At 36.2% G+C, this 25,565-nt stretch overlaps 2 protein-coding genes across 7 annotated transcripts in view; both read left to right on the top strand.

Moving 5' to 3' along the window:
• The window catches only part of LOC136558113 (LIM zinc-binding domain-containing Nebulette), a 244,577-nt gene that overhangs the window by 136,014 nt on the left and 82,998 nt on the right, over window positions 1-25,565 (top strand). The gene's annotated exons all lie outside the window — the stretch shown is intronic.
• Window positions 1-25,565, top strand: part of LOC136558088 (nebulette-like) — a 96,767-nt gene that overhangs the window by 26,937 nt on the left and 44,265 nt on the right. For all 5 annotated transcript variants that reach the window (XM_066552390.1, XM_066552381.1, XM_066552408.1 and 2 more), the window contains 5 exons: window positions 15,959-16,002; window positions 16,546-16,631; window positions 17,398-17,442; window positions 17,537-17,608; window positions 23,949-24,053. In XM_066552390.1, the coding sequence (XP_066408487.1) occupies window positions 15,959-16,002; window positions 16,546-16,631; window positions 17,398-17,442; window positions 17,537-17,608; window positions 23,949-24,053 (352 nt within the window). The remainder of the gene's footprint in view (window positions 1-15,958; window positions 16,003-16,545; window positions 16,632-17,397; window positions 17,443-17,536; window positions 17,609-23,948; window positions 24,054-25,565) is intronic.

A 25,565-nucleotide genomic window follows, 5' to 3' on the forward strand; every position in this document is an offset into this window, starting at 1 on the left:
ACGAATGAAATGGAACATCTTTCACAGTATTGACCTTTCAGCTGAGTTGGGCAGTGACTTACTCAGTGTCATTTTGGCATCAGTTGGCATTTCTGTGGAAAATGTCATTACCAATGGCTCTGCTGCCTTAGAGAGATGCCTAGAGGGGAATGTAAGCTTGCATTATAGCTTAAAGAAATTACAGTGATCAATACAGAGTTCTGGTATCAGTGTGCAGTAGTGAATATTGTACACGGTTCTGATTTGTTTTTCTCAGAGAAAGCTTAAAGCAGGTTCCATTATGAAGGGGAAGGACTCAGTTGCTTTTTGGGCAATGTGTGCTACTTATGTATAGTCAGTTCTGTGGAATATTAATAAACTGCACCTCCTACTTGTGCGTGTTCCAGAACTGCTGATATAATTCTTTCTGAAATTAAACAGTGCTTTTGAGACCTGCAGTTTACAGATACTAATTTTAAATTTTGACTTTCGTGACATTCCTCTGTTTGAGTTGGGAGAATGAGTTTTATATATACTTCATGGGGGAAAAAATGTAGTGTAAAATTAGGAAGGAAGGAATTGGAATTGGTTTCATATGCCCCTGCTTGTATGGAAAAATGTTTTAAAAAATGTCAGCAGAGATGTGAGATTTATTCTGATGTTGGTATGTCAAGAGTATCCTTTTTTTGCCTTGTGTTTTTTTTTTTGAGGACACCACTGAAATGCTGAAAAGGTAGTCAGCCCACAGTCAGATTTGTTCCACTGGGATTTTTCTATTTGGTTTTTTTTTTTTCCCTTTTCATAGACTTTACAAAAATTTAGAAGTGTAAAAGGATAGTAAGTGGGAAAAATTTGTTTCAAATTCATAGCAGAGTAAGGACAAAAAAGGGATCTCAAAAAGGTAGGTAATGGAAGACATACAGGTGGACTTCATGCTCTGAGATATTCTGAGCAGAGCTGTAACAGAATTTAATATAATGTTGGTCAGAAAAGATACAACCGGGCAAGAGGATGTGTAGTCCCATGTCTCAAGGACTCAGATATTTTTGCGTGTCCCATGGACTTTTCTGTGACCTTAGACAACTCATAATCTTCCTAGATAAGGGAAAAATCCTGTATGAAACCGAAACTGCTGTTCGCATCTAAGAGGAGTAGGCGTCCTATGACAAGGAAAACTATAAACATGTAAATGAATTATTACACTTTCATCTTTATTCTTAGAAGAATCCAAATTGTGCAAAACAAATACAGAGCTGAGAATAGAAAAGTGGCGGAGTTCAGGATTTGATAAACTTTGACATCAGCTTGTATTTAGAATAGAAGCTTTTTGGGGGAAGGAAGTTTTGGCAGCTCTTAGAACCCAGCACGGTGGAGACCTAATGACAGATCAGGACCACTCCTCTATGCTCCAGTAAAATCTAGAAGCACAGTTTACAATTCAGCCCGATACATGATATCAGTTAAGATGTAAACATCATTAGAGAAACAGGAGTGTCCAAGTATGAAGATTAACCATATCCACAGACACTCTGGTGGTCTGGTGACATTCTTGATTCATAACTTTTACACTTGATTTTTTTTAATGGACAAAAAGAAAAAAGAGAGTAGTTAATGGAAGATTCAGAGATGAAGTAGAGAAAGAGAGCTGGAGCAAGAAATAAAAGAGCTCTTGGGTTAGAATTAGATTAAACTTATTCTGGTCTGTTTCTATTCTAGTGCTGCATTTGTGCATTATAGTAGGATATACCCAGGAAGCACCAAATATGTCCAGTAACACAATATTTTTCTCTTGATTTAAATTGAGAACAAGCATGTTGTTAACAGGAGAAGGTACCTTTTGGGGTTTTTTCTGTTTATAAGTACAGTGTGATAAATGAAATACCCCTAAATCTCAGTGTCAGTCTTTCTTTTTCTACCCAGTGATAGAAGGGTTTACTTTTATTCTCTCCGAGATTTCATGTGATTTACTAATAGATCTTGAATGAAGTCACAGTACTTGCAACCTGGGTGGAAGCCATGTGCGTGCCAGTACAGGAATTCCTGCTTTCTTAGCTTTTGGGAAGATAAACTAGAAAATTACATACAAAATAGTAGAGAAAATGTTACTGTGAATACACTGACATATGACACACATTTGTAAGGTTAGGTAGGAAATGCCAAATTTCAGTTTGTCTTGGCATCCTCAGTAAAGACCATATGTGTGGTGATATAGTTCTAAATCACATTCAGATGTTTTCATGTATAATATTTTAATATTGTTAATAAGCTAACTACTGTATTTGCTGTACTGTCAGTGTCCAGCTTTTGTCTTTCCACCTCGTGATTGTGTAGCCAGGACTGATCTTCAGTTGTAAATCTGAAACATGAAGTTCATTCCAGCTTCCACCAAGCTCATCTTGGTTCATCAAAAGTATCTGCCATAAACTTCCTGCTTGGACCCATAAATGTTCCTCTGACTCCTTACCAGAGGACTGCATTTTCTTTATTCTTATTGATTTTAACATTTTATATGAACTGATGTGAAAGTTGACCTAGACCTTCTCAAATTCTACACGATGTCTAAATTTTCTGGAGAAGTGTATTTTCTTTTTGCACTGCTTTTGTGAAAGGGTTTTTATTTGGTTCTAGAAGTAGAGCTCTTATCTGAGGGGTGACAAACTGCGATCTCCAGATCGAACACATCTGTTTTTTGTATATTTACAATTATTTGCAGATTTCATTCAAAAATGAATGTTCATATCTATCTTAGTACTGTTGGCTCTTATGATGTAGAAAAGTGTGAATTCACTTGAGCTTCACACAGTATGTTTTTTGTAAAGTAGGCTGCTCTGGTCATGGCCATACACATTCATTGTAGGAGAAGTTGTCTTACTGTGTGCCAGCATCTGCTTGGTAGGGCCAATCTGAAAAAGGCCATTGACCAGAAAACAGTAGAATTAAACTACCCTGGTTGGCTTTGCACTGAAGAATATTTGGTATATAAAGAAATTGTTAAGCTTGAAGTGTAAACTCTCACATGCCCAGAGGGAGTGTGCTGCAGCAGAGCTTTAAGGCAACTGGCACATGTGGCACCTCTGGAAGAGGGATAGCAGCAGGAGCGGAATGTGAATAATGCAGGAACCAACACAAGGTTAGGCTGTGGGAGCACTGGAACAGTATTTTGCAGTTTTCACTGTGGTTGTCTTCATCTTGGTAGTTTTGTGAGAGCTGAACATTCTTCCCCTTCACCCTCTTCATCTCCTTGCCATAGAAGCCCACACTAGTGCAGGCAGCATGCTGCTGATGCCCCTGTTGTGATGTGTCAGGCCAGCTCTGATTTGCAGTGTCATGGGATACACTGTGTTTTCTGTGTGGGTGGTTTTATCAAACCTGTCTCAGAATGTTGCGTGGAGCTGCAGAAATGTCCGAGAATGGGCTGGTAGAGCAGAACCATCAGCTATGGTCTGCTTAGTACGAATCTGCTTAGTGAATCTTGAGGTTCATTTGTTCTGGCCAGGAGGAACTTAATGTAGATTAGTGTATCCAGAGATCGGAGGCAGGATGGGAGGGCAGAGGCAGAGCAAGCATAGCAGTCACTCTGACATCTTGAACTGCTTTGGTACCACGTCCTGTGCAAAGCACACACTGTGGCAGCAGTTCTCAGTAAATGAAATCTGGCTGTAAGATTTAAGTAAAAAACATTTTTAACTGCACCATACAAATACAAGAACATGCTATTGAAAGTATCCAACAGTGCCTTATTTTCACAAATGTGTTCAGCTTTAGATTTTGGAAGAAGAATGAATGTTCTGTGCTGCCAGCTTTTTCTTCTGTTTGTTTCTTCCATAAATTTGAAATGATAGTGGGGACTTTGTGCAGCCAAGCGCCGCTGGTGAATAGATGTTGGAAAAAAGAATGAGAAGCCACAGTGGTATGGAGGAAATCATGTGGCTACAGCTATCTGTAGGAAAAATAAACATCCTTTTTCCCACTTCCCCACAAAAATGTTTTTGTATCTGGAAAAAATATGGAGCTAAGGCAGATAGAGTACTGAAAGGAATTAACATCTATACACAAAATACATTGCCTTATATGAACACATCATTTAACAAGCTATTTCACCTGAAAGGAAAAGTCTGTCATTGCATTTGAATTTGGAAATTAAAAAAAAAAAAATCAGTGAAAAGAAATATAACAATATGGTAAAAAATTATATTTAACTTAAATTTCTGTGATATTGTGTCTGAAATGACAAAAATTTGTATGACTGAGCTGAGGACTGCCCCTGGTTACAAAATATTTTGTTTTCTAGGTTTTTGTATCTGAATTCTTTCTTTTAATGCATTATTTTTTTGCCACTACCTATCATTATTATCTTTAAATGTGTTTATTTTGTATTTTTCTAATTGAGTTTAGGAGTAGAGATGAAAAGAGACTTTTTCAAAATCACAAGCTGAGGCATGGAAGGCATGAGATTTAAGCTTTCCATTTAAAAGACATATCCAGAAGATAAGGGTGTGCTTTAAAAATGTGCATTGTTGTAGCTGTTGCCAGCTTCAAATTCAGCAATAACAAGAATTTGTCTCTCCAAGTGGAGCATTTTTTCCAATAGAATAGGATTCTGTATTAATTTTTAATGAAAGACTAAGCAGAAGTCATTAATACTCACTCAGAACAAGAGAACTTTACTAATGTCAATTCTCACTGAATTTTTCTATTGATTCCAAACACAGTCCATCATTCTGAACAGATACTGCACTGGACTGCCTAGAAAAATGCAGAACAAAGTCTCTGTGACTGATATGTTTTGAAAAAAACCTTCTTATTTATTTAAAAGTACAAAATACTTTGTTTTCTATTTATTAAATGAAAGATCAGGATGTCTAGATGTCCTGAAACGAGCTGATGGGGAACTAAGAAACTGAGTGGAAAACCACAGAGATGTCTGATTAAAACCAGGATATTCACTGTCTTTGATTTTTCCAGTGGGTGATGTAGAAGAGATTTCTGCATCTTTATGAATCTTAAATACTGGCAGACAATATTTGGCATAATTTGACTCAAACATGATATTTTTTGTTTCATAATGAGCAAATGTGTGAAAACCTTTTGTCATCTTCAGTTTAGCTTTGAATCAAGACAAATAAGGCATATTTCAGTATATATTAGCTTATAGAGGACAATTGTTCCATTCCAAATTATTTGTTTCCATGGATAGAGAATATATGAATATATTTTTTCCATACCAATGGAATTAGTTTTTTTGGCAGAGTGCAATCTGCAACTCAGAGTGCGATAAACTAAACTATACTGTGGATGGCACGTCTTGTACAATAAGGAAACCTGGATTTTAGTTCTAGATCAAAATTTGCTTAATGATCTGATACTCTATTTATACCAAATTGATTTTAAAGTTCTGCTAACTTTAGCCTGTTTTCCAAGCTCTTCCCAGCTCCAAGCAAACCCGTTTTTAACTCTAGAACACCTATAATGATTGCATTGGTAATCAATACATATAAGCAATTGTATCTGTGAGTGAGCTGTGTCAGGGCTTGCATGAAATGGACATGTTAATAAAGAGATCTGTTTTTCATGCATAAGATTATTTTGTAATGAATTATTGAAAGTAGTAAACTTCAATTCAGCATAGTCTTTAAAAGAAGTCAGGTGGTGTTAAACTGAGTAAAAAGTATGGGCTAAACTGCAATTTTAGCAATGCTATTGCATTGTACAAGTAAATATTCATACTTTTTACTAAAATACAGGTCTAGAAAAAGAGATGCCAATTATGCTGTTTTACGTTGCTTGGGAATAGTTATCCAGTGAGTGCTGAGACCCTGTAATATTTTCTACTATTTATGGATTCTGCCATTTTCCCACATGAGAATTGTGTATGGCAGAGAATTTCTCATGTATTTGCTGTTAAATGTAATTCTGGTTTGGTAGAACTGGACCCTTAGGGATTAGTTGTGTTGTCCTTATTGATGGAAAGATAATGACTGTCTACACTGGAAGAAAATTGTTGTTGTTGGTTTTTTATAGAACATAGAGCATGTTTATTTTTAAACACTCTTTTCTTTTGTGGCTAGAATACAAGGAATGGCTAGTGAATAAAAGTATCATTAATTTGACTCTCCAGCAGAACGAATTATAATTTAATGGACAGAAAATCCATGAGGAATGTCCATACTCCTACATTGTCTGAAAATCACTTTACACCAGATGTAACAATGGAAGTTCAATGCTTTTCCACTGAAAGCAAAGTAGCAAAGACTGATTGACTTTTATGTAACAAAAGTGATTAAGTGGGACAATACACAAGTTCACTTAGATTTCTACACGTGAACAAAATCTATCTGCTTGCCTAGCTTGTATCTGTACATCTTTTAAGTTAAGCTGGGACAAAGATAATGATTTTGCAGTTAAGATGCAGGTAGAAGCAGGACCTCAGAGGAAAATCTAATTGAAGTTTGTAAAATTTAATCTTAATATTTTGTTTGTCTCAAGATGAAACAGAGAATGTATCATTCAGGATCATTATACATAAGTAAAGACTTAAAATACTTAGGTGTTTTCTTTGGTTTTCTTATATATGTTTTCTTGTTTAAGGATTTTTAAAAACTTTCTAAGATAAGGGAATTCTGTCCTTGAAGTGACTCTAAGCTTTTTAAAATTTGATTCCCAGAAATTGGAGTGTCACTTCTCTAGGCTTGGTCTGGACAAAATGGTAATTATTTATTCTCTGTTTTAAGATCTTTAATAATTTCATGTCTGACAATTTATTGGCCTTTTTGAAAGTGACTTAACAATACAAAACTTTAATTTCAAAAACAGAAACTGGTATTTTAAAAAAAGTTATCTATCCAAGTTCATGAGCATTTAGCATACACTTTTCAGATTTTAATCTCGTCATTAGACTTTAAATACGGCTAGTCTGATATATCTTATCTCCATCTACCTCGGTATCATGATGATATTACCAAATAATGTTGAGAAAAGCTGCTGGGTCTGGCCCACTAGTCATCATTGTAAAAGTCCTGATACTGAAGAGCATTTTGCTGAAGCTGTACCCTGGTGTTGTAGATGAGAACAGAGAGTTCATGGGCCAGAGAAGGGTCTCCTGTGGTTGTCACACACTACGGGCTGGCTGTCTCAGTTCTGTCTGCTGCTTCAAAGGCTGTTGGTATGTTTAATGATGGTGAAACAATGAGATTAAACTCGTTATTAGCTTTACAACCAACATGAGATTAGCATGACTTGTGCCCTGACACTCGTTTTGGACCTCAGCTTGATTTTTAGCTGTAAAAATTTCTGACATCTTAAAAAATCCCTGTGGGTAGCATTAGTCAAGTACTGTGCACTACTGGATGTTAATGTCCTAGGATTTAAATATAAGCTTGCAGAAGCTGAGTCTGACATATTTTGAATGTCTACATAGAGCATATTATAGCTGCATCTTCCTCTAGCAAAGAGATGGTTTAAAATTGTTGGAAGTGAGTGAAATGTGTCGTTACTTCTGGGGCTGTAGAAAAGCGTCCGTGGATGTAAGATTAGGCACTCGCTGCCCCCGGGGTTTGCAGTTTTGTATTACAGATTATCATTATTGCCTACACTTTTCTGATGAGATTGAGAAATTTCTTTAGCTGTAGAGTAAAGCTGCCAAAATACATTTACCACAGACCTTAAGGCAAATATAATTCTTCCAGAGGCAGCCTCAGGCTTTGGAGGTTTTTGTGCTGAAAGCAGGCTTAGACTTCCCATGAGATCCTCAAGGAGATAAAAAGACTAAAAGCTCTTCAAAGCTAGGCCTTAGGCCCTGACATAATTTAATTCTCTGGTGAGGGTTTTTGTATGTAAAAAAATGAATAAATATTTACAAAAATTTAAATGGAAATGTACCCAACTAGACCTGAAAATAACTTTTTAATATCACCTATTATTTTGAATTCAACATAAAAAAGTCTTCATATAACTTTAATTTAGACATCAGATGACCAGGAAAGGACATGGTATTTTCTCTCTCTTTCTATATGCAAAATTTCAGCAAGGTTATCTTGCTTTTTTTGTGCAGAATATTTACTCCTGATAACTGAACAGACGTTGAAATTAATTTGCATAACAAGTAACTGCACTCTTATTCTAACTCTATTCTGCACATTAACCCAATCACTTACTAATTGTAATTGAGTTTAAGGTCCTAAATTAAAGAACAGCTCTGTGTTCTGATCTCCTCCCACTTTCTCCTTTCTTATTTTTTAGGCTATATTAGCACTAGATTTTATTTAACAAATAGCAAGATGTTCTAGAAAAATCCCCCAGTCTTCAACACTGTGAGTAGAGTATTTTAAGTTAAGAGTTAATTTATGCTGGAAATGACTTCACAGAAATGTCACTGAAAAAGAGCCAGGAAAAATCCTGTTGAGAAGCTCTTTGGTATCAGCATTAAAACTGTAGGGCTGGGAGTCAAGAAATCTTGACTGATTGCAGGCTTTCCTTCTTACTGTGGAAATGCTGCTTTGCTTCATGGCTCCCTGTTCTCCACCTTGTAAAACAGAATGATGGAATCATCATGTATCTTCAGGTATAGCAAAGCGCAGCCCATTCCATTAGCTCTTTATCCTCTTCACAAAATTCCAGATGTTCAGAGGAGACTTTAGAAGTTGGCTCCCCAGATCAAGTCTGCTGCACCTCTCATTTCTCTGTTCATACCATGATTGTCAATTGGCCATGAATCAGCAGCATGATCAGGAGCAGGTTTTTTGGTCAGGCTTACTTATCCATGGCTCTTCTTACTTAGGCCTGACTCCAGCCTAGTCTTCAAATGCCTGAGGGTAAGGAAAGAACTTGGCTTGCTCTGTGTCTGTATATTCAATCAAAAGCTTTATCCCTCTATTTATAAAATTCTTTAAATCTTATCCACAGGAAGCTGTATGAGTTAAAAGTATTTTTTGCTCTTTAATGTTATTTACAGCAACAAGCGATCAAATCCAAAGATGGTATTTCTGGATAATTTGTAGTGTACAAAACATTGCTATATAATTTCTTTTGCTTTTCTCCTCTCAGGAGGTGCTTACTGAGGAGTTTCACATAGTGCTGTCATTAGCCTTCTTTGATTTGAAGAATTGTAGTTCAGTGTGCTTTTTTAAGTGGTAACTTAGATATACTGTGTTATATGAAGAGCATCTTAGGGTTATATTTTCATTATTTATTTATAGGAACTATTTTTGCTACAGTAAAATATGAGAACTGACATTTTAATAATTATTAGGAATGTTCTTAATAGATTAAGAAGTATGTTCACCTAGAAGTACCTGTGTTGAGATAACTCCCAAGTTTAGGTTCCACTGTTGTCATTGGAATTGCTTGGTTCAAGAGTAGCCAGGTCACAGGAGTGACTAAAAAGTAGCTGAGGCAATAAATTCCAGTTTTATGTCTACTACTGGTTTGAAGAAAACAATTCAGACTAGAAGTAAGATAATGCTCTAATGTGAAAGCAAATTAAGTAACTGATAAAACATAATTGCTTTATGTGATTTTTCTTTCTTTTTTTTTTTTTTTTTTTTTTTTTTTTGTGAATGGGGGAGCAAAATTAAGCCAATTTAAAAATAAGACATTCTTCTGCTAAATCTAGCACTTTGGAAAGTGCTAAATCAGCTTTTACTTGATTCAAACAAAAGAGATTTCCCCAGGGGTAAAAAATTTTTTAAGCTGAAATTTTGCAGTTAAACTATAGACCATAACTAAAGTAAAAGATAAGTTTGATGTAACTTGTTATAAAAGACTAAAAAATCAGATAATAAATAATTTTAATGTGGTTCAGATATTTAATGAAATCCTTTAAAATTATGATCTGCATTTCTTTGAATTTAAAAATATGTTACTTAAATGCAAGTTGACATTTCTAAATTAGGTACTTGCCACTTCATAAGTGATATAATCAGAAAAGTACTTCTCAGGGAATGATGGAAGGTGTTTTTATCATCTTCTCACTGTTGTCATGGAAATTGTGTGTATCATTGTTAAACAGACTGTACATAAGGATCTAACATTCCTGTGACTTACAATTGCCAGCTATTGTATTTTTAGTGTATTTTCACCAACATTGTAGTCAATGCTTAGGAACTTGTGAGTTGCTCTCCTCAATTACAGCCATGAACACAATTACAGGATTAGGCGGTCCAGCGACCCCATAGTACAGGGTTCTCTGTTAAAAGGTTCTTTTCAATACAGGGTTATTAACAGTTTTATTTCCTAATCCATTGTAGCCTACTATAAGCACTTAAAAATTAATATTCCCTCTATTCAAGGAGACTATTTTGACACCAGTTTCTTTCACCAGCTATCCATTAGTCATTATAAACTCTGTCTTGAAAGCTGTAGATCTTTTCTGCATGTGGATTTTATATATTATGTGCTTTGTTTTTGAACACAGTGCTAAATTCATAATATACCTCTTGTGTATCATTATCTTAACCTATCATGCATGCAACAGCAGGCTGAAAGAGAAGCTTGACTGGAAAATCCAGATTTAAGTGCTCCTGGACACAAAGTATATGTAACTTGTGTTCTTGTTAAAATCTTATGATGGGCACAATTGACAATGTAGGAAAAAAAAGGTAAATTCTCCCCCCCCCCCCCCAATGAGATTTAGGAATCAGTAATTTTAAGCGCAATAAAAGTGTTGTATCTTTTGCATAAGTAAAGGTTTGTTCTGTCTTTTTGTGTTTGGAGTTACTTCAAAATATAGCTTCTGCATATTTTATGACTATTTATGACTTGAAATTACTTTTATTTTTTAAAAAATGGAGTTACTTAAATATATTTTTCATCATTGAACAAGTGACTTCCTTTACCTCAAAAGTATTCATGAAATTTATTTTCTCATCCTGGCCTGTCTGGTTTCATCTTTTGGGGAGTTTTCTGAACACTCTTCTGAAATTTTAAGGCTATTATTTTAAATAACCGTCAATGAAGAATTAAGTTTTTGTGCTAAAGTAAGCTGTCTGTAGCAATTTGATGCAAATTTAACTTATCTAAGAATCACAGTAAGATGGAGTGTTCAAGAATAGTAAAGTTGTAAAGATTTTTTAAAGATATATCTTACTATGTTGGTATTCTGTTCAGAGAGTTACAGTATCAGGACTAGTAAAATACAAGTACAGAAATATGAAGAAGAAAAAACTGAAATACAAGTAACACTGTGGCCTTAGTTTCTAGAAAAATGCGTTCATAACCTTCAGTAAGTGAGGGTTATAGGTTGAAAATTAAATTTATAGGAAATGTGTACTTTTCACTTCCTGTTCCAGGAGATTCTGTCAGTTCAAGCAGTTGAATTCAGTGTAGTGCCACAAGAAAAAATCCTGGCAAGTAAACATGCCAATCTATATGACTAAGAACTAAGAACCTGTACATAAGATAAATGCATATTTTCTATTATTCCAGATTACAGTCAGCTGTATATGAATGTATAGTCATAGGAGGAGATATACTGAGCTTTTTAGGATTTATTGAGGCAAAATGGAAATACAATCATGAATTATTTTAGCTGGGATTTGTAGAAAAATAGAATTTACAAACTTTATATATTCCTGTATCTTTCTTTCAAAGGATTTAGTTTTGGATTAAATGGAAATTTTGTGAACGGAGAACTTTGATCTTTTATCCAAACTTTTCTGCATTAAGAGAAAAGCTGTAACTCCCTCTTCTGCTGAATGTGATTTTACTTTTATGGACACCTCACACAGTAACCCAGTCAGCTGATGAGTTTGTTTTGTAGCCATCTTCTGTAGAACAGCCTTAGGAAATCTGAGTCACAAGTTGCAGAGCAGAGGGAAGAAAGCTGGGGTGTGTATTGCTTCCCACTGGTTACAGGGCAGCAGCTGTGGGTGCATTCAGCACATGTGAGCTTTGGGACTCTGCATTCTGTAGGTAATGGGAAAAAATATCCTGACTATTCATTGCTGTAATGCACTGGTAAGAGTTGGGAGTGCTGAAGAGCTCATCTGCTATGCCCCAATGCTGTCAGCTCTGGTGGACTGCTGCACCTTGGTGAACACTTGAGTAAGGGGACAGAGGCTTTATGACAAGAAAGGGAAATGCCACAGCAGTTGGGTGGAGTGGATTAAACAGTTGCAGTGCAGCCAAATGCGGCATCTCAGCTCCTGATCCATCAGCTTGCAAAAGGACCTGTAGGAGGGATAGATTTTCAGGCTTCTGGTTAAAATGAAAATAGTGAGGGAGTGGAAATATCAGATTCCTTCATTGTTGAGAATTTAATTTCTTGACAAATGAAAAACTAGGAAAATATAGATAGATAGAACTTTGTATCCCACCTAGAAAATACTGTTTCTAGGCTTAAAAAGTATTGTGTAAACATAGTAAGCAATTACAAATATTGGTAGAAAAATGAAGTGGAGGACTTGGGGTAATTTTAATGGCTTATTTTGGTTTATTTTAATGTATTGTTCCTCATCACAGGTAAGGCTACATCTATATGTCGTAATCCTGTGCCCTGATACATACTCTCCCTTCTGAATTAGTTAATTTCTCAGGATAATGAGTTGTGTGGGAAAGAGTTTATTAACTCAGGTTACGTGGCTTCTGGTATCTAGATTAGATTGGTTATTGTTATAGTTGAGTACCATACAGACATCTGAAATGCTCTGCCATCAAAATCCAGTTAGGCTAGACAATGTCTGAGAGTGTGAATTTACAAAAAATGTCTGTTTCGGTATCTATTAGACATTGAAAATTCATTATGTTTTCTGGGATTCAGAAATCAGAATTCTAACATCTCATTTGTATTTGTCCTTAAAAATATCATTGCCGCTCTCTGCTTTACCAAAACATTGAATAAAATAACTTTTATTGAATGAAAATCCTAGCTTAGAGCCATGAGGTATTTGCAGGTTCTGAAGTGCTGATGATGAGTGCAGTGTTAATGATCTGACAAATACAAACTCGTGGGTAAGTTTTTTCTCTAAATAGAGTAATCTCTTGAATTTCTCTAGTTAATGTGAATTGGTATTTCATGTACAGGGAGGTTAAAACTGGCAGGCTGAGATTCCTTGCATTTTTCTGTTTTTGATTGTGGTGCTGATAGCCTAACTATGAACTTCCTTATCCAAGGCTGCTAGGAACTTCCAGTCTGAGTATTTCTAGAAAAGAGAAGTGATTGATTCTCAGCACTTAAAAATGCCTTGTGTGCTTTTTGAAAAGACACCACCGTCTGTGTTGTGTTGAATTAATTGTAGTTATTTTGGTGATGTCTGTGTGTGTCCAGTAAGAACAGAAAATAACATTTTAATTTCAGGGATGTCTGTGGGTTGATTTTTAACTGACTGGAAACAGGATAGCTAAAGTACTACCTTTACCTCTAGTTTTTTTTAGGTTTTCAGTCCAGAATTGAAAGGAGTATATTCATGTATGTATAATATGCATGCATCTCAGTGTAATGCTTGCTGTGCAGATTTTCAGCTGAAAAAACTTGGTCCTTAGTTTGCAGCCTATGTTCAAGCACCCCATGAGGAACTGTGCATTAAATAAGTTTGCCTTTATGAGGTTTCTGGTATCTTTACCAGGGCAAATATGGGTTCTGCTGTTCTGTGACGTGGTAGACTAGTCCTTTCAGCCCAGCAGTACATATAGATATTGAGTATATCAGAAGGCTTTTAGGGGTTATGCCCAAGAATTCCAGAGGTATTGTTTGTTCAGGGACACAGCTGATCATCACTGCTAACTTATGTGTATCAGGGCCAAAATGAGATGAAGCCTTTTAACTTTCTGGGCTAACAATTCCCAAATGCATTTCTTAAAAGACTGATAAAGGGACAGGGAGATGGTGGGGCTCTGGCCAGATGTGGACTCAGCTATGTGTGATCAAAGTGGGAAATCTGCCCAGCTGAGCACCTGAGCTATTCCCATTCTGGGCCAACTCACATTCAGGGGGATTTGGGCTCATTTACACTCCGTGTTTCTTCCTCTTCTGCCTCCTCAGCAGATATATGTTTACATCAAGTACTTGAGTGATGTTCTGTGACAAGAAATAGTACACTGACACATGGAATGATGGCTTTAAGTGCTGGGAGACCAAAATGTCTCCTTTCATAGCATAAGCAAAGGTTGTGTATTGCAGGTACAGGGCTTCTGTAAACAGTATAGACTAGATTTGAACTAAGATGTGAAAGGTCCTTGCAGGAGTGTGGAAGTAGAAATGTGGAGCTAAGCAGCATTTTCTTACAAAATTTGAATCAGTTCCTGTTGGGTGCATCCCTGAAGAACCCATTTGTACATACTTTAAGGTATATGTAAAGCAATAAGAAATTCTAATTTTGCCATGCCCTGTGTGCATATAAGTATTGTGGATGCACAGCTTAGCACTCCATTACAGTGTTTTCTTAAAATTCTGTGCAATTGGATTTTGCCTAATCTGTGCTGTTTCATGCCAGAGCAAAAGATTATGGATCATTACATTATATATAGCGGAAAATTATTCAGAAGTGTCAGTTTGAAGGTTTTGGTAACATTGCAAATTTTGTAGGTGAAAAGTAATCTTTACTACAACATAGTTCATAATTGTTTTGGGGATGTAAAAGCTCAGCATTTTAACTGGGTCTTTATTCAGATTAGATTTAGTGTTTTTATAGTAATTTTAGAAATACTGGAAATGTACATGCACATTTGCAATGCCAAACATTCCTGCAGATTCTAGATTATTTATTGCTTCCTATAGAAGTAGCTAAATCTTCTTTCTCATGCCTGTCCACTTCAACAAGGCCAGGTTGGACGGGGCCCTGAGCAGTCTGATGTAGTGGGTGGCACCTTTGCCCATGGCAGCGGGGTTGGAACTGGATTATCTTTAAAGTCCCTTCCCCCCCAAGCCTTTCTATAATTCTTCATGACTTGCAGGCTGCTCAGTGAATCACAGTGCACTTCTAAACTATGCCACTCTTAAATGGTCCTAACAAATTCTTCCCTGAATTATATCTTGATGAATTAAATTTGCAGGCCTGCGTTATTGCACAGCAAACGTTTTCTGATGGTATTCAGTGTTTTGAGGAGAACAAAAAAAAGTGGGACAGGTTTCTGTGTCATATAGTATCTTGCTGCATTGGTTATGTGAAAAGTTGAATTTTAAATAACTTGTATATGGTTAGTTGTGATTTTTTCCCTTACTCCCTTTGAGCATAGTGCTATGTTTTTCTTTAATATAAGTTGATGAGTTATAGAAGCTGTCTCATGCTTGTATTTTGGAAGTTACATGGTGCACAGGGTATTTGAATGCTTGGTTCTGCCTGACCTTGATCATGCAAAAATGAGAGAAAATGAATTGTATCAAAGCTGCTACAGGTAGGATAAAAAAGAATGGAATGGAATAGAATAGTTCTGTTGGAAGGGACTTGCAGTGACGGCGTAGTCCAACTGCCCAATCACTTCACGGCTGACCAAAAGCTGTCTTGCAGATTTTGATTATTCAGAAGCTATTGCAGGAAAACCAGAATTAATATATAAGTTTTTCTGTCCAGCTCCTGAAAACCCACCAGATATAGTGCTAAAAAAGCATGTTAAAAAGCCAAACACTTCCCTTTTGCCCCAAAACATGAACAGCTTTATTGTACTTGACCATATTTTCTTTCCAGTGCAAAAAATAGCAAAAGATTTCCCTATGTTCATAAGCTTTGCAGCAACTAATAGTTTTCTGTATGCTCTTAAATATTTTTCAATGTCTCCACTTAAAAAAAATGGTAATTGTAGTAAGAAAAAGGAAATTAACTGCACAGAAAGCATATAGTATTGGCAATACTATCACAAAAATCCCAAAGTGAAGCTTTAGTGCTGCATTTCTGTCTGATGCTTTTGTAGGTACTCTGTCTCCTTACTGTGTGGTCCTTAAAATCATGCATGAGTCTGTTGTTTAGAAATATATTTGCTGTAGCCATAATCTTTAAAAAAGACCTGTTACTGTGAATACTCATAAGACTAAACCATTTGTTTCCACCAGGATGAAGCATCCTGGACTCCAAAAGCAGTCAGCATATATCCCAGGTAATTCTTACCTATGCAAACTAGACTTCTAGATTTTAATTGGAACTTTAGCAATGCTGAAAGTTCAAACCTGAAATTTAGGAACTTATATTTGAGAGTGGAATGGAAAGTCTTGAAGCTTTCTGTACTATTCATGTATAAAGAGTTCTCTCTCTCGCTTTAGGCTGAAAGCAGTTCCTGCCTTTGTTCTTAATTTTTCAAATTTTTAGACCTCAACTAAATCAAATGCTGTATTTTTTCTCATCTTTGAAATGTTTATTTTTCTAAGGAAATGTGTGTTTTAAAATAAAAACAAAACTCTGGACATTGTGTGTGGGCACATGTACTTAAAATTCTTTAAAGAGTTGTTTTTAGGAGCACACATTCCTTGTATCTTTGCCTGATTGCAAAGCCATGTAGTGGTGAATGACTTTGCTTGATGAACTTCAAAATCATGACCTCTACAAAATGAGAAATATACAAGCTTCAGTTTAAAAAGTAAAATGATACTAAAATGCTGGTTTCTCCAACTGGTCTTGTAATACCTTCTTGCTTGTCTTACAGAAGTAAACACTGACACTGCACCCATGAACATCAGGATATCTTTCGGTTTCATTCAAGCTGGAGTCAGTGACTTCATACTGAAAAAGGTTGGTTTTTAGACTACAGAACTGTTACAGTTTGTAACAGTGAAGGAAAATACATGTTTGTGTGAATACATAGCTGTGTATACTTGTAATGCAGACTTGTCTGTATCTATGTATGCACAGGTTTAACCTGCAGCTGACATGATTATGGAAAGCATTTAAGACTTCTGTAAGCTTTGTGGCAAAGAAGTAATTCTGAAAAAATATACTGGCAGTTACATGTACTGGAAGATGAGAATAGTGTGCTAAACAAGAAGCCTTATTATTGGGACAGTAAAATAAAGTTTTGTCATAACTGATTTTAGAGTCACTGATGCCTTGAATCTTACAATTGGGCATTTTTCTCATAAAGTTAAGAGTCAATGTTCCCCTTTTAATCCTGTTAATTTTACTGAATTACTTATGTTACAAATTACCTGCATCACAGTATTTTAATGGTGTTTGTAGTAATTTTAAAAATAGTTGCTGGGGATAGGTCATTTAATTATATTTTATCAGTAAGAAAGCATTAGCTCTGCTATGAGTGATAGCCAGCAAGGCCATCTGCAATGCCTTTCAGTTCACTCACTCTGAATTGTTCAGATAAAGACTGTCAAGTGCTGCCTAAATAAGGAAGGAGCCGTGGCAGGGTTAAGTGCAGTGGAGGACACAAATGGAGCATTGATTCCAGGCATGCTGGAGGGTCTGAGCTGTTTCCTGCAGCACTGAACCTTTTAAGAGTTTTCATTGTTTCCCACAAAGTATTAAAATGCGAGTGTCTGCCATTCAGGATCTCAGGGAGGATGAAAATGAGGATTGGGAAGAAGAAGAAAAGGTGAGTTTAACCCAATACTTTTGCAAAGTACTTATTTCCTTCTATTTTTCCTCTTTAGGACAATAAACCTGTAATGATTACCTTTCTCTTTCAGATCTTCCTCAAGCCTGTTATTGAGGACAGAAATATGGAACTGGCCCGAAAATGCAGTGAATTAATAAGTGATGTAAGTGATGGTGACTATTTGCACTCTCATATTTGCATTTCTTCTTTCAAATGCATTTATATTTATGATAGATATTTTCTCAAATATGTACAGTGTAGTGTGTGCCCATCCAAGGCTCAAATAATAAAAGCCCATAAAATAATAAAAAAGCACAGATTATTCTAGTACTGTAAATTATCAAAAGAATGAGCTTTTCAGAGCACTTGGATGGTATGAAGCACAGGCCCTAGAAAGGAGTGTTTCAAAATGTGGGTCTCAGGGAGATGGTGTCTGCCAGGAGAACACCTTGGCTGCTTTCATCAGGAAAATGTGGTATTTTTTCTGGTTGTAGCCTAATTTTATGCAGTTTAATTGGTTTGAACAAAACTAGGTTCCACTATACATAGCTGTAAGGAGGGAAGTTAAAAATAAAAGATAAATTTTTAATGTTATCTTTTGTTTGTGCTGATAGATGTCCAAAACTGCTCTGCATATTGTTATTGACTATGCTTATAGGACAAATCGACTCAAATGCTAGAATATATTTTAAAAATATTTAGCTCACTAATTTTTGATTAGTTGCTATAGATTTTTAAAACTGTAGATCTGTTATATAAACATCATAAACCAGGTCCCAGACATTTTAAATTGGAGTAGATCTGATTGCTTCAATGGAAGAGGATCAGATTTACCTTGATGGAAATTTCTTTTTGTTTCTGAGAGTGTGTCAAAAAAAGTAACTTTGTCCCTTCATGGGTGCATGGGTGTAAAGAATGACATTTCTCCTGTGAGAAAGCTGTGGCAGGAGAGGAGACCTTTCTGAGGAGATAGTGACTTACCTCAATAAATGTTCTAAAGAAACCGAAAAATGGTGTCTGGCTCATGTTGTAATACTATATTTAGGTGTTAATTTAATGGGAATAGAACATACAGAATCTACATTTTAGGTATAAATTTTTAGGGGTTGTGTATCAGAAAAGAATAGTTAACGCAGGAGACCAGTATCTGGGATGTGAAAAACCTTACAGTGCTGACTTGAGAGTGTGACTTGACAAGGTCAAAATTTCCTCTTTCCTGTTGTCCATACACCACCTACTTCAGTTTTCACAGAAAGAGTGCTGAAAACTGGATAGATCCTTAAGAGAAACTACCAAGATGAGCCCTTTGTAAACTCAATCTGCTTTAGGAAGCAGTAGAGATTTATTAATACTTTTACTGATATATACATGCTTTCTTTGGGAAAAAAGGGTATATGGTGCGTTAAGTGCCTGTCAACTCTTGTAAAGGCAAAAATGAAAATGGACCTGAAGCACTTATATGACCCAATATACATTTGCATCCATGCAGCTTCTTTCTAAACATGGTCACTGTTCTTAAAGAAAAACACTCCTTGAAAAATGCTGAAGAAATCTATCTTTAACTGAAAAGGAATTATTACTTGGCTATGTATCCATTAGGAGTAATGTTGGCTGTGGCTCTTAATTAATGGATATGGAGTGGCTGTATATTCTTGGATTTTCTGCAGGGACTTGAGAGCTAAGGCAAATAGCTAAGTCAAGCCAGGCTTCTCCTGCTTATAATGGTTCAGGGATGTGGGCTTTTGCTGAAAACTTGTGATGCATTTAGCCTGCAAGTGTGTTAGATTTTCCTTGAGATATGTCAGGCATAATGGCGAAGTGTTATTAATGCTTTCAAAGCAACAACAATATATAATGGTCCAGACCAATCTAATTTCAAAAAAGAGGCTCTTTGTGTAAAAATAACATCCAGCTTTGGGGCTTTATTCAGCCTCTGATGAAATCAGTAAGTTTTTCTTCATTGGCTTGAATGGAATATGCATAGAATATGAATTTTGTTTCCCAGAATTTTTTGCTATAATGGAATTTCTTATGACCAGTGAAGTCCTTTGTACCTGGGTATAAATTCCTCACCCTGCAGATTTCATTGTGGAGACCAATAAATTGCAAGGAGTTTGCATTCTTACCTTCAATTTTTTGACTTGCTGACATTCAGAACTTTGAATATATTCCTTATCCTTTTTAGCATGAACCTTTCCGCATACTACTATTTGTGTGGATTTATGATTGGTGTACATTGGTACATTTAATTTGTGCAGTGGTTTTATGGCACTTTCTGTTTGGCCCGTTAGATGACCTTGGGGGAGCAGCCTGTGTCCTTGCAGGCCACAAGACTAGGTGATTGTCCTTTTCTGATGGTGGAGCTGTCAGCACATCTCCTCCATCAGAATGCAGAGCCAGGAGTGCACATGCCAGAGATACTGGGGCTGTATTATGCTCACCCTGCATTCTTTGCAGGCTGACTTTAATTTGGCAATATGGTTTTGAAAAAGTGTTACCCTGGCAGTCCTTGGTGAATCTGTAATTGCCAGTCTTGAGCTGTACGTAGGGGAAGCTGTGAAGTGTTTATGTGCTCCCGTTCTTGAGAAAATCCCCAGTTTCATTTGAGGTTGGCAGATGTTTGTTCTGTGGCTGTGATACCCCCTGGATTGTTTCTCTCTACAGTCATTCCATTTAATCTCCCTCTATTATGAAATTTTATTCCACAGATGTTTTCAAAACTGTCATGTGTGTTTGATTTATATGAATTGCCTTCCTCTCCAGGCCTTTTCTCTTCCACATTGAAATCGAGCTCGTCCATTTGCTTGTAGTGTATTTTCATATCTTTTTTGTTTTTATTATGTGTTGGGATGTTGTCAGTACTGTTATAAGCAGAGATGGGAACAATTATGGAAGGTAATTGACCAAACTATTATAATCCTTTTTGGTAGAATGGCAGACACTGCCTTCTGAAGATTCTGCTGAATTGGGGTAATGAGTGGTACCAGCACTTCTTTTCCTCTAAAGCAAACAAATAGGACTGCTTGCTATTTATCTGTCCTTGCACAGAGTCCAACTTAGCTTTAGGATGTCTCTTTTATAAAGCAAAGTCCAAAAAGACCTAGAGCCAATAGTGGAAACAGTGTGCCAAAGTAGCAGGATTTTGACTGCCTAATTCTGGGTGCAGCTGTTCACCTGGACTCACCAATACTAGTCACAGCCTCTAACTCAAGAGGACCTTGAGTTTGAAATTGCTGGAGATTACTAAAATGCTATGTACTTTAAGAGCAATACTGTATGCCTATCTCTTTTACTCTAGGTTCCTATGGCCACAGAGAAAGGATTCTGTATTAGATGAATCTGTGGTCTGGCACAGTCCTTAGTCTTATAAGAGATTATAAGTTCAGAAATGTAGGTTTGGAAAGTGAATACTTAGTGGAAGGAAGTTTCCTTTTGTTCCAGCATAAAAGCTAGATAAGAAGGTTCAGACATTTTTGTTGTTTTTCTAAACAAAAATGGGTATTTTAGATATGACAGTTCTACAGTGGATCTTGGCAGGATGACTGTTGACATGGTTACACCATTGATGTTAAGATTATTAAAAATAGCTTTTGAGTATATTCATATTAAATTAGTTAGATGAACACGTGTCCCTGAATAAAAGGAATGGTGGCTGCTTGGATTATGCTGTTACCATTGGAGTCTTTCCTTTAGCCCACACTCTCCCTTCTGTGTTTTCCCCTGAAAAAGGGTGGTGGAACAGGCCGTGAGTGAGATGAATTTTCTTGGTGAACCAGGAAGCTTCGGCTTAAAAGTTGCATGCCCTTGTTTTATAAAGTTGATCTTCCCATTTAAAATCCATTAAGAAAAAAATGCAGCTTGAAACTTAATGTTTTGGTGGTTGTCTAGGAATTTTAATCCACTTTACTGGATAGTTGTGCTGCGGTCAGAGTTGGTTTTATGATGAGTCAGGGAGAAGAAAAGGATCTGGAGAGAACTATGAAAAATTGAGCCTTTAGTGAGCTATTGAACTTCAGAAGTATATTGAAGGAGCAGTGGCTCCAGGCCATCATTTGCAAATTCTTCCTATTTGTTTTTTTCAGAAGGCTTACCCGATCTGCTCAACGTAAACAGTGTATTTTGTGGTGAGGGGTAAGCCACTTGTAGGCAAAATTTCCTATTCAATATTTAAGACATCTGGATTTTTAATTACTGACTTTGAAGAGGAATATTAGCTTCTCTGCCTGTTCATTCCATTCATTGGTTATGTTCGATCATAGGCAAGCTCTTGAACATCTTCCTTGCATCATTTACACTAAATATGTTTTATAACTGCAGGTGTCATGACTTCATTATACTTGTCCCGTTTCATCTTCCATCTTTCGGATTCCAAGCAATGTGGACAATACTGTAGCAGAATGGAGTTTGTTGGATCAGAATTTGACCAAACATTTTGTTATATGTTCTCTCTAAATTGTGTATTTGAGTCTGTATGCATTTTGTTGCTTCTATGGGTTACTATAACAAATGTGAATAATAAAGGATTAAGGAGGTGGCATTAGTCATTTACTGCTTTCAGTTCTTTTGAAAGCATGACTTCTATAGCAGAACAGCTTTGTTTCTTCTAGTCATGCTCTGTCATTCCCCCCAATTAAGAGATACCTAGGAAGCTTTTGTGTTTGATTCTTGAATGTAATTATTGCTCTGCAATTAAAATGGATATAATTACAGTCAGCTTTCAGATGTCTGTGGATGATTTATCTAAGTTGTGAGCAGCAAGACTCTGTCTCCTCTGTCAGAATCACAGCTTTACAGGAATTTCTACTGGGAATGCCATCAGATTCACCCAGTAGACAGTCAGCTCTGTAAACTTCCAGTGCATGTGTGCTGTTTGGGCAGTAAGTGCCTGCTCATACTTATCATAAAAATGTCTTTTTTTGTGTGTTGCTCTGTGATTACTTGTGTGTATGTCACACACAGGTTGCATGAACCATTGGCTTTGTGGGTATAGTCATGACACAGTAATGTTACCCATTGTTCACCAAAAGGTTTTCTTTGAGAATAGATTGTAATCCACAAAAGCAGACGATGTGATTTGGAAGTGATGAGCAGATTCTTTCAGTAGTTCAAATCTGAATGAGCTCAATATCAAGCAAAATTGTTTCTTGTGTGAGGATAAAGTAGTCATGAATTTGAGATAAATTTGGCATTATCTAATCCATTTTTCAGTAAACACAAACTTTGCTTTAGACAGCACAGGAGCTGAATCTGTAAGCTGCCATCCTTCTCATAAGTTTTCCAAGTCCCTGTAGAGGAGCATACACTAGAACTTGTGATATCCATTAAGGATTCAGAGAAAGAGGATATTAAGGCTGCATATTTCTGTAATGCTCAGATGCAGATCATATTGCTTCTGTCAGTGCTTGTCAGCAAGTCTAGAGTGCATAAATTCGAGCTGCTGTTAGGCAGAATGTGAAAATGAGGTTAGAGAAATGGTAGCAGATAATAACCATGAAAGCTTAGTACTAAATAATTCAATTTGCATTGATCTAAACAATTCTCTGTACAAAGAAAGAAATGTCACTGAAAACATCTAAGGCTATCCATGTAAAGCGTCGTCGTTAAAACTTACTTAGTCCATCTCATCATAATTCACCATCTTTCTTCATGCAGTTTGTATATAATGAGTGTTCCTACATGTTAACCATGTCCATAGATTTTATCCTTCTTGCAGTCTCACTAATACAAACAATAACTCTGACTTTAGCAATGCTTATGTGATTATTATACCTGCCCATACTGTTTGCCCCATTGTAGAAAAAGATTGGCTGCTGAAAAAAAAGTCGGGTTTTTTCTTTTTTTTTTTTCTTTTTTTTTTTTTTTTGTTACCAAATCTGTCATAGTATTCTGGTGGCTTTTTTTCATGGTTTCCTATGTGCATACACATTTTAAAAAATGCCTCAATTTAAAATTTGTTTGGTCTTAGAGAAATTCTGTAATTACTTGAATGTTATGAGTGTTGGGTGCTTTGTAGGCAATAGTTTAGCAGTGGCCTCCTGAATTTATTCATGTGAGTCTTGGATTCATAAAGGGGCATTTGATGATGTTATACAGAATCTGTGCTTGCTACGTCTGTGTTAGAAGTTAAACAATTTTTATCTTTGAGATCAAGGATCAAGGAGATCAATTATTCGATTCTTCTTTCTTTAGAGACACTAAAACATCTACAACTGTCATGAAAATGTGCTCTAGATGTAGAGAAAAGTCCTGTCTTTTTCATCTATATTATTAAAGAGTTCTGTGACTTTTACATAGCCCTGGTAATGTGCGTGAGAACTCGTAGCTTCCCTTTATGGTTTAATTTGAACCAGCCGGAGGTATTTGCAAGCTGCCCAGCACAGAATCCGTGAATAAAATAAAATAGAAATACTACTAATAATAAAAAAATTAAAATAACCAATGTTTGCTTTTCTGTGTGTGTGTTTTTAAGAGCAATTAAACTTCTTTTTTTTTTCTCTTTGTAGGTACACTATAAAGAAGAGTTTAAAAAATCTAAAGGGAAGTGCATATTTGTACCTGACACCCCGCAGCTAAAACATGTGAAAAGCCTTGGTGCTTTTATTTCTGAGGTAAGATCTAAAAGACTGAAAAATTTTCTTGGCTTCTAATCCTTCCTAAAAACTCTTTCAGTTGAGTACTGTGATTTTTAGCAGGGGAAGGATGGCTTATTTCAAATAATAATTCTGTTTAAAGCTGAAGTGAATTCAAAGGCTGTAATTAGTGTATACTGCAATGTGAATAATAATAATAATTTGGAATTACATGACATTTTTATTTTGGGATTTGAAGATACTTTATTAATGGTTCTGAGCAAGTCCTAGCTATCCCATTTTATGTGTGGATAAACTGAGGAATAGGAAAAGAATGTTACATTTTCTGCAGTAATGAGGTTTGCAAATTACACCTGTGCAAAATTTCCCTGCTGTGGAGATTTCACAGCCTGATATCAGACAGGAGACAAGGAAAATGTTTCCATGTTATCATCCCTGTCCTCCTTCAGCAAGAGGGCTGGGGCAGACATCAGGTCAGTGCCATCTGTGGGTTGCCTGAGCACTTGCATATCTGTCTGTCTGTCTGTCTGTCTATCTATCTATCTGTCTATCTATCTATCTCTCTATCTATCTCTGCATACCTGTGACATGTGCACACATACGCAGCCTGAAAGAAAGAAAAGAAAGATCAATAGCTTCCAAAGTGTCAGAGCAGCATTTACTGCCAGCTCTTCATGTCCCGGGTATGAGGTGCTGTAGGATTGCATCTCTGGTTATTTTCCACAGGTAAGAACAGCAGCAGAAGTTTCACCTGAGAGACAGCAGCTTTATTTAGGAATCGCTGGTTCTGAGTAATTTTTCTGTCCCTATGGCCCTTCAAAAAATTAAAATTTTGGTCCCTCATTTTTTGTGCCACTTTTATGATTACAATAAAAAAGTCCAAGTATCACTGTCTGAGGTTACATAAATTCAAAATCCTCTTTCTGATATACATCAGTTTGCTATGTGGCTTTTAGTATGAATACTTCAATTAAATTCTGTTCTTGTATTTATCTTCCTGTTGTCTGAGAAGGAGTGGCATGTCCCAAGGGAAGTAAATCTGATGTAATTGCACTTTATAAGAGACAGACTATTGTAGTCTACAGAAATACAGTATATAGAGAGTATTTATCTAATCTGTCTGATTCCAGCGAATCTGCTGCTAATTATTAATCAAAGATTTAGAGATATAAAAATATTCTAAAATTTTAAACCCTGTAGGTTTGATATTACCACACTTTTGGACATGCTGCATGCTTATTGCAGCATTACCTGAAGCCAGTGAGGTGATGGATGGTTTATCTTGTAAATTACTGACCTCTAGTGTCCCATCACCTGTATTTGCAAATCTTGGACACTGACATTTTAACAGCAGTGAAAAAGAGCCCTCTGTTTTGGGGAACAGCAACAAATAATACAGCAAATTATTGATATGTATGCATATAATGCATTTGGGGAATTAGCCTTTAGTGAAGGACTGTATATTTCACAGTAAATAAGTGACATTAGTGTAATTGAAAATATTTTTCGTATTTATGATTACTTTCACAG

The sequence above is a fragment of the Molothrus aeneus genome, chromosome 1 (genome assembly GCF_037042795.1).
Source record: "Molothrus aeneus isolate 106 chromosome 1, BPBGC_Maene_1.0, whole genome shotgun sequence".
In the NCBI taxonomy this organism is placed as follows: domain Eukaryota; kingdom Metazoa; phylum Chordata; class Aves; order Passeriformes; family Icteridae; genus Molothrus; species Molothrus aeneus.